We start from the raw sequence: 8,776 nt of genomic DNA on the forward strand, positions 1-8,776 counted from the left end.
GTATTAAGGACAGGTAGTGTGGGCCCAATGGTGTCCTTCATAAAGAGGCTACACTGTACATGTATTAAGGACAGGTAGTGTGGGTCCAATGGTGTCCTTAATAAAGAGGCTACACTGTACATGTATTAAGGACAGGTAGTGTGGGTCCAATGGTGTCCTTAATAAAGAGGCTACACTGTACATGTATTAAGGACAGGTAGTGTGGGCCCAATGGTGTCCTTAATAAAGAGGCTACACTGTACATGTATTAAGGACAGGTAGTGTGGGCCCAATGGTGTCCTTAATAAAGAGGCTACACTGTACATGTATTAAGGACAGGTAGTGTGGGCCCAATGGTGTCCTTCATAAAGAGGCTACACTGTACATGTATTAAGGACAGGTAGTGTGGGTCCAATGGTGTCCTTAATAAAGAGGCTACACTGTACATGTATTAAGGACAGGTAGTGTGGGCCCAATGGTGTCCTTAATAAAGAGGCTACACTGTACATGTATTAAGGACAGGTAGTGTGGGCCCAATGGTGTCCTTAATAAAGAGGCTACACTGTACATGTACATGTGTATTATTATTATTATTGGTCCTGGGGGAGTAACTTGATACATTTATTCACAAACTAATTGTATTCATTCTGTCCAGTAGCAGCTGTCCCTATTTCCCCCTCACTCTCTTTCTTTGATGTATTCAAGTGGTTTCATTTTCTCTCTCTTTTTGTCTTTTGTAGCTTTTCAAACTAACGCTGACGTACCCCTTCCTGCCTGGCCTCCATCATCTCCTCACATACCAGGTAACTAATAATTAATAATAATGGAAGAGCTCATGATTTCTATGTACTTGTAACATGTACATGTATCAGAAAATGTAATAAAAATTGAGAATTTTTACCTTTTCATTTCTGGTGAATTTTGGCCAAATCCCTTGCGATTTTTGAGCAACTTTAACACCTGATGTCAATATGTTAATAGACACTCACTGAACTGCATATACATGTACATGTACATGTACATGTACATGTACATATTCATATTCTATGACGTATTATATATGACGTATTACAGGTACATGTTCCTTTTTTAGGTATAAGGTCTCCGGTGTGGCAGTATCCTGGTGTCATTACCAGTCAGTCCCTCATTCCCTCTCAATTGGATACCTCAAGTACCAACTCAGTCCCCCAAACCAGTGCCGATAGTTTAAGCAATGGTAGCTCGACTCCGCCCAACGTCACTCAGAACGGTGACCATGCCCAGATTAATAACAGCACCGGGAATGTTAACGACTCCAAATTCCTATTCCCGTCAGGCAGTGCCATCCCTCTTTCCCCTGGACTGTTCAATGCTCAGTCGTTCTTTAATCCTGGAGGAAGTAACAATATCCCTATAACACCAACGCTACTAGCTCCTTCTGTCTCCTTCTCAGAATCCTACATTAGACCAGGTCAAATCTACTCTCCTTTCTCGTTCACGCCCCATGGCAGTCTCCATGGCAACCTCCCCCGTACCCCCACCCTCCCCCCTCCTTCCCCTCATGCCATTGTTAGTTGCTCTTCTTTCCCTGCTCTAACGGCCATTGCCCACCCCTCCTTCTCCACTAGTAGTCTTCAATTTCAAAAAGGTGGTTCCTTCCTTGACGACATTACTAAGATTGGCTCCATATCTCCATTCATAGTCTCTCCATCTCTCTCTCCTAATCGACGTCCAAATGGCACCACAATATTCTTTCCGACGACCATCACAGCTCAAGGTGAAGCTAAGTTCGCTACCATAGGAGAGGTGGGTATGGCCGGGTCTGTGGGCGGAGTCGAGAGGTTATCTGGTACGCCAGACGATGGTAGCATCCATTCTACCGATTCACCGTTGATCAAGAGAGAAGTGTCGTCACCACAACATTGTTACATAGACCAGGAGGCAGCCTAAGGAGGAGGAGAAATAATAATAATAATAATAATAATAATGACAATAATTTAATGATTATAAAGTGAGTTTTGAGTTTGTAGTAAATATATTGTGTCAATAATAATAATGAAATCTTTTGTTTTTATTGCATTAAGCTTGATTTAATTGTACACGTACACGTACATTTAGCTCGTACACATGTCCAGTATATACCTTATATTAGATATATGGAGCAACACTGTGTGTGTGTGTGTGTGTGTGTGTTGTTAGTACAGTATGTGTAGTGTGTGTATTATTAGTAGCAATACTGGGACCAGGTACTATTAGTATACTAGTGTCTTAAAACGGCTTCTAGTTACTACAGGACGCTGATGACCCAGTACTATACTTGTCAATCTTTGTGTCATTGTGTTTGTGTTTTGTAGCCTAGAGAGAGGGAGAGAGAGGATCAGGGGATTGTGTTCACACTCAGTATTATTATTATTATTTGTGTTGTTGGTTCTATTTGTGGTCTGTGTATCTAACGAAGTATCCAGCTGCTCCAGTGTGGTTTGTCTCTTCTTGTTATTAATATAATACCTTTAGTGAATGGCTTCTCATCATTAATAATGACATCTCTCTCTCTCTCTCTCTCTCTCTCTCTCTTAGATTACAATTCTTTCTCTTCATTCATTTCATATTCTGACTGGCACCACAACCCCACACAATCACTCTCCATCCTACCACCACTCACAGGATAATTTCATGTCTCTGCTTCCCCTCTCTCCCTCCCTCCCTCTCTCTCTTATAAAGTCACTTGTTATCATTATTATTATTATTATTGTTGTTGTTGTTGTTATTTTTTCATTCAAACTTTCTTTCTACAATCAGTGACATTCTTTTTTGTATAGTTTATTTTATTTTTGTATCTTCAATCTAGTAAATTTTGACAATCTCTCTCTCTCTCTCTTTCTCTCTCTCTTTTGTAATATATTAATAATTATTATTCTGATGTCATGACACCAATCTCTTTCTGTCTCTTGTGTTTGTTTATTATCATTATTATTATTAATATTATTATTTCAAACTTGATGAATTTTCCATCTCTTTTCTCTCGTTTATAATATTATTATTATTTTCCAATCTGCTCAAAATAATGAAATTAAACTGGCCAAACTTCCAAGCCACACTCTTCTCTTCCTCTCTCTCTCTCTCTCAGTTCAAAACTGTTTTTGTAACTATTGTAATTATTTCTTGTTAATGATAATAATTAATATTAAATCAATGCTCAAACTTTCTACATAACATAAGGACATCAATATGTATTAGAAAATGTAATAAAAATTGGGGGTGATTTCGGAGCCATTTAAAAAAAAACCATGGGCTATAGCCTTGGGTATTTTTCAAAATTTTTGCATTTTCTTAAAATGACCGTAACTTAAAGATTTCTTATCAGAATCAGCTCAAACTTTCTACACAACATTAAAACATGTATATGCACCAGGAAATGTAATAAAAGTATTCCTATAGTGTGTGTCTGGTCCCAGTGGAGCAATGCAATACTGAGAGGGTTAGGTAATGTAGAGTGTTCCTGAGATCATTGCATGTACATGTATGTGTGTCTGTACATGTATAATCCAATTATTATTATTATTTAGTAAATGATATCACTATATGTTTACTACAAGAAGACATCTGTCACTCACCTGCAGGAATGAGAATACACAAACAGGTGGTATCAGAGATTACTGGTACCAAATATGAGAGGTGGTATGGAAGATTGAGCATGGAACACATGAGGAGAAATTTATTAATAATAATGATTATTCTTATCAGATCTTATAATCTAATCTGTTTGATAAAATTCTTGGATATCATTGAGCCCACACTACCTGTCCTTAATACATGTACAGTGTAGCCTCTTTATTAAGGACACCATTGGGCCCACACTACCTGTCCTTAATACATGTACAGTGTAGCCTCTTTATTAAGGACACCATTGGGCCCACACTACCTGTCCTTAATACATGTACAGTGTAGCCTCTTTATTAAGGACACCATTGGGCCCACACTACCTGTCCTTAATACATGTACAGTGTAGCCTCTTTATTAAGGACACCATTGGGCCCACACTACCTGTCCTTAATACATGTACAGTGTAGCCTCTTTATTAAGGACACCATTGGGCCCACACTACCTGTCCTTAATACAGAGGTGTCCTCATTTCAGAGGTACTTTTGTACAGGCTTGTACCAATTGGGACACTTACACAATGTCTTCATTATGAAGGTGTCCTCATTATAAAGGTGTCCTCATTATAAAGGTGTATGTCTTACAGTAGTTGATGCTATGTGTTACTGTATTCCGGTTGTTATTGTAGGCTGAGATATGAGTCCTTAGAAGTGACCTAGGAGACTTCCTGTCTGCCAGCTAGTGTTCTCAGCAGATCCTTTCTATTCCTGAAAGCCACAGCCTACCCAGATACATTATTGTGATACTGTAGGACTGTTGTATGGGTTCACTCCATCAGTACAATGTGTATTGTAGAGATTCTCTTCTAATTGAATTATAGGATCATATTATACTAGACTAGTCTAACATCACTCAGTTAGTACACAACCTGTTAGCAAGTATACAAACATACAGTACTGATGCTGTACAAGTATAAGTACATCATTAATACACTGCAGTACATGATGTGTCACAATAGCTGCTGCAATCATTGTGTATCAGTAACTATTGCTTTATGTAAGATGTACATGTACAGACACACACAGTTATAGGAGATTAAAACTAAATCCCTGTTAATGATAATAATGCATTGTGTAAGAGAAGCAGTGAGCAGTTACAAGAGGAGACTAGACGCACCACATGTAATGAAACATGTAACATGGAGAGGTAACATGTTCATGTATCATGTTATCTGGTCTGCCGTCAGTCCTTACTTGGTGTCTGTTATATGTAGAACTCACCAGTGTGTGCTAATATGAGACCCTGATTGAGTTGATTATTAGGAGGTGCAATTAATGAGAATTGTAGAATCATTAATAGCTAAACTGTTTAAAATGCATGCAAAAATAATTGTGACAATTGGAGGCAAAACATAGCAATACTGTCACCACTATGAGGTGACAGTTCATGGTTCCACTTTGCAGTAAAAATACCAATTTTTAGGTGAAATTTGTCCACCAACTAATTTTCCAGGGTTGTTCAAAATGGCTCTAATATTACAATTTTTATTACTATAAATCAAAGTGATTAAAAATAAGATAAATTGACACTAAAAATATAAACAATAATTTATTAAACACCTAAATACAGGAATGGCCTTCCTTCCAATAGTCTCCTATTATTATTATTATTATTATTATTACTATTAGGATCATTTTTCTTTTTTATGATTCTTAAAAGTCTCTTTGGTATCCTCTTCTTTATTCTTGATAGAGTCGGCCTTCTTCTTAAGTCCGTGGTCTGATCCATAACGAACTTCAGTCATTTTAATAATAAAATAAAAAAGCTGATTAACTAGAGGGAGAGAGAGAGAGATAGAGAGAGCAATAATTTATTTATTAATGAACAACTATACAATACCAAATAAGGAAATACTTAAAATCAACACACACACACACACACACACACAGAGAGTAAGTATAGTACGTTAAATATTTGCGAGTAATTATAATTAATTAATTTATTAAACAGCCACACACACACACACAACCATATATGGCAAAACTTTCATTATTTTAACAAATTTAAATCCAATCTTAAAATCAAAGTGTGTGCATTAATTAGAATAACCAGTACCTATTATTAATGAGCTGACCACACCCACTAGAGTGTACCACGCCCCCACATATAATAAATAAGAGGCCAGAGAGAGGATGGGTAGACCAACGAACAGTATCCAAATGGACATCACGACATTAGGCCAGGGACGGGTAGGGACCTGTATCTCGTGATAAGGAGAAGGAAAGACCTTGTGCTTGATATGATGATCCACCAGGTCATCCTGTGGAGAGATGTGGAATTATCAAACACTTTACAATACAGGACTTTTGTTTTTAAATGGTTATAACTTTAAAATTTTTTGTCGGAATCAGCTCAAAGTTTCTACACAGCATAAGGGCATCAATATGTATCAGAAAATGTAATAAAAATTTGGGGTGATTTTGGAGCCATTTTTTGGAAAAAACCATGGGCTATAGCCTTGGGTATTTTTCAAAAATTGGCCGATTTCTTAAAATGGCCGTAACTTGAAAATTTCTTGTCGGAATCAGCTCAAACTTTCCACACAGCATAAGTACATCAATATGTATCAGAAAATGTAACAAAAATTTGGGATGATTTTTTAGCCATTTTTTGAAAAAAACCATGGACTATAGCCTTGGGTATTTTTCAGAATTTTATCATTTTCATAAAATGACTGTAACTTGAAAATTTTTTGTCGGAATCAGCTCAAACTTTCTACACAGCATAAGGACATCAATATGTATCAGAAAATGTAATAAAAATTTGGGGTGATTTCGGAGCCATTTTTCATTAAAAACCATGGGCTATAGCCTTGGGTATTTTTCAAAATTTCGTCATTTTCATAAAATGGCCGTAACTTGAAATTTTCTTGTCGGAATCAGCTTAAACTTTCTACAAAGCATAAGGATATCAATATGTATCAGAAAATGTAATAAAAATTTGGGGTGATTTCGGAGCCATTTTTCATTAAAAACCATGGGCTATAGCCTTGGGTATTTTTCAGAATTTCGTCATTTTGATAAAATGGCCGTAACTTGAATTTTCTTGTCGGAATCAGCTCAAACTTCTACACAGCATAAGGACATCAATATGTATCAGAAAATGTAATAAAAATTTGGGGTGATTTCGGAAACTTTTTTTAGAAAAAATTATGGGCATGTATCTTGGGTAATTTTCAAAAAAATAGCCCATTTTTAGAATGCTCATAATTTTAAAAAAATTGTCAAAATCAGCTTAAACATTTTACATAGCATATTATTTATTTATTTCTTCTTATTATCATTATTATTATTATTATTATTATCATTATTATTATTATTATTATTATTATTATTATTATTACCTTTTCCTTGTAGAGGTTAGTGAGCCATTTTGCACACTCTTCATCTGATCCAATGGGAACTTCAGACATTGGAATACGTCTATTGGAATAATAATAATAATGATAATAATAATAATAATAATAATAAGCTCTAATGTATCAGCAAAATTTTTATATAAGGGCTCATTTCCCTCCTACACTGTACTATAGTACAGGTCGGGCATTGGCTCAATTTTGGAGCAACTTTAAAAATTCGTAAAAAATGCAAACTTGATCAGAATCAGCTCAAACTTTCTGCACAACAAACAATAAACAATAAACAATAAACAATAATGTCAATACATACCTGACTGCAATGTCACAGGCACAAGGAAGTTGATCCATTACTCCCACTATACTGGGTTCACCCTCCACATAACCAAACGTAATATCATATATTGCAGGGACTAAAATAATAATAACAACAACAATAATAATAATAACAACAACAATAAATAAATAAATAAATTAATAAATAATGATGATAAAATGATAGTCAATACATATACCGTATTTCCTCAAATAGACCCCGCACGTCGATTATTACCCGCCCTCGAATATTCCCCGCACTTGTCAACTTTTGAGTGAAATACACATAGTAGCCTCCCTCTAATTGTATCCGCATAGTTTAATTTTAATAATTTTGGGTGTGGCATTATATACTAGCGCTAGCTGAACGTGCCAGCATATGATGCCAGTATCTATGCGCTGAGCTTAAGAGCAAATAGTTGATCCCTTGGTTGGTTGATCTAGTTGTCGAAAGCACTGTAAACAGCCAAGAAGATGAATCTCACTTACTACCAGAGTACTACCGCTATTGCTGGGCATTCTCTCATGAGTTAAAAAGTTTCCAGTAGCTAGAGCTGCTCTCTAAACATCTCTAGGTAGTAAAGAAAGACTTCTACTGACAGAAGATTAAGGCCTCACAGATTAACTGATAAATTATTAGCCTCAGTTGAAATTATTAGTACCCGCCCGCAAATAATACCCGCCCTCAAATAATAGCCTCATTTTATCTTTCCTGAAATTAATAGTAGCCGCGGGGTCTATTCAAGGAAATACGGTAACTAATATTATAACATTATTACATTTATATTATTATTATTATTATCATTACTTGTGTCATTAAGATTATTAACAAGGAAAGTGAATCCCTTTGGTCTCGGCAGTAGGTGGTGCTTCAGTACTGGGTATCCATTCTCCTTAGAGAACTCCACACTCACCCTGTGCTTCTCTTTAGTGAACCGAGTCCCCTCCGCAAATAAACACAACTGGAGGAGAGAGGGAGGGAATGAAGTACAGTGAACATGAATTGTTTGTAATTATATTAAATAATTGATTGATTGTACATTGATTTTAGTAACTAGCTACAATTAGTCTCATTAACATTATTAACAGTTCACTGTTGTACCAGGATAACTGTCATAATAATCAGATTTACACGTATGATTTGATAGGCTTTTAGTTGTTGTTAATTAATTGGGGCGAGCATGAGTGAGACTCACACTAATCTGTCTAGGTCTATTTGCGTTACGTCTTGTTTGTGAACGGAAATATACGAAAATTAAATTAGTATACTACTATTGATAAATTTGGATCACGTGGGCAAAATTAATTTAGAGGGTGTGGTCAAAAAGAACAAGATGGTGGAATTTTCAACGTGACAAACTCAGATTGAGTTTCTAACAGTTAGACAAGAGAGAGGGGCTGTCTAAAGCATCTCTAAAGGCTGAAGAACCTAAAAGCAGTTTGATCTAAGACTCCTTTAGATTAGTCCTCTCATTGAAAGAATTAAAA

The 8,776-nt window shown here is 36.0% G+C and overlaps 3 protein-coding genes across 3 annotated transcripts in view; 1 reads left to right on the top strand and 2 right to left on the bottom strand.

Moving 5' to 3' along the window:
- LOC100638951 (runt-related transcription factor 1) overlaps positions 1 to 2,754 on the top strand; it is a 7,741-nt gene extending 4,987 nt beyond the window's left edge. Inside the window, exons 6-8 of the mRNA XM_020003008.1 lie at positions 720 to 782; positions 1,073 to 1,969; positions 2,536 to 2,754. Of these exons, the coding sequence (XP_019858567.1) occupies positions 720 to 782; positions 1,073 to 1,908 (899 nt within the window). The 3' untranslated portion in view covers positions 1,909 to 1,969; positions 2,536 to 2,754. The remainder of the gene's footprint in view (positions 1 to 719; positions 783 to 1,072; positions 1,970 to 2,535) is intronic.
- Positions 1 to 8,776, bottom strand: part of LOC109586796 (transcription initiation protein SPT3 homolog) — a 24,383-nt gene that overhangs the window by 12,303 nt on the left and 3,304 nt on the right. The window lies entirely within an intron of this gene.
- On the bottom strand, positions 5,094 to 8,262 carry LOC109586797 (1-acyl-sn-glycerol-3-phosphate acyltransferase delta-like). The gene is made up of 5 exons (XM_020003012.1): positions 8,097 to 8,262; positions 7,287 to 7,386; positions 6,962 to 7,040; positions 5,674 to 5,878; positions 5,094 to 5,391 (listed from the first exon to the last, which is right to left on the bottom strand). Exons 2-5 carry the CDS (start codon positions 7,322 to 7,324, stop codon positions 5,249 to 5,251), a joined length of 465 nt encoding a protein of 154 aa, XP_019858571.1. The 5' UTR covers positions 7,325 to 7,386; positions 8,097 to 8,262; the 3' UTR covers positions 5,094 to 5,248.

This window comes from Amphimedon queenslandica, unplaced genomic scaffold, assembly GCF_000090795.2.
Source record: "Amphimedon queenslandica unplaced genomic scaffold, v1.1 AMPQUscaffold_12783, whole genome shotgun sequence".
Taxonomy (NCBI): Eukaryota; Metazoa; Porifera; class Demospongiae; order Haplosclerida; family Niphatidae; genus Amphimedon; species Amphimedon queenslandica.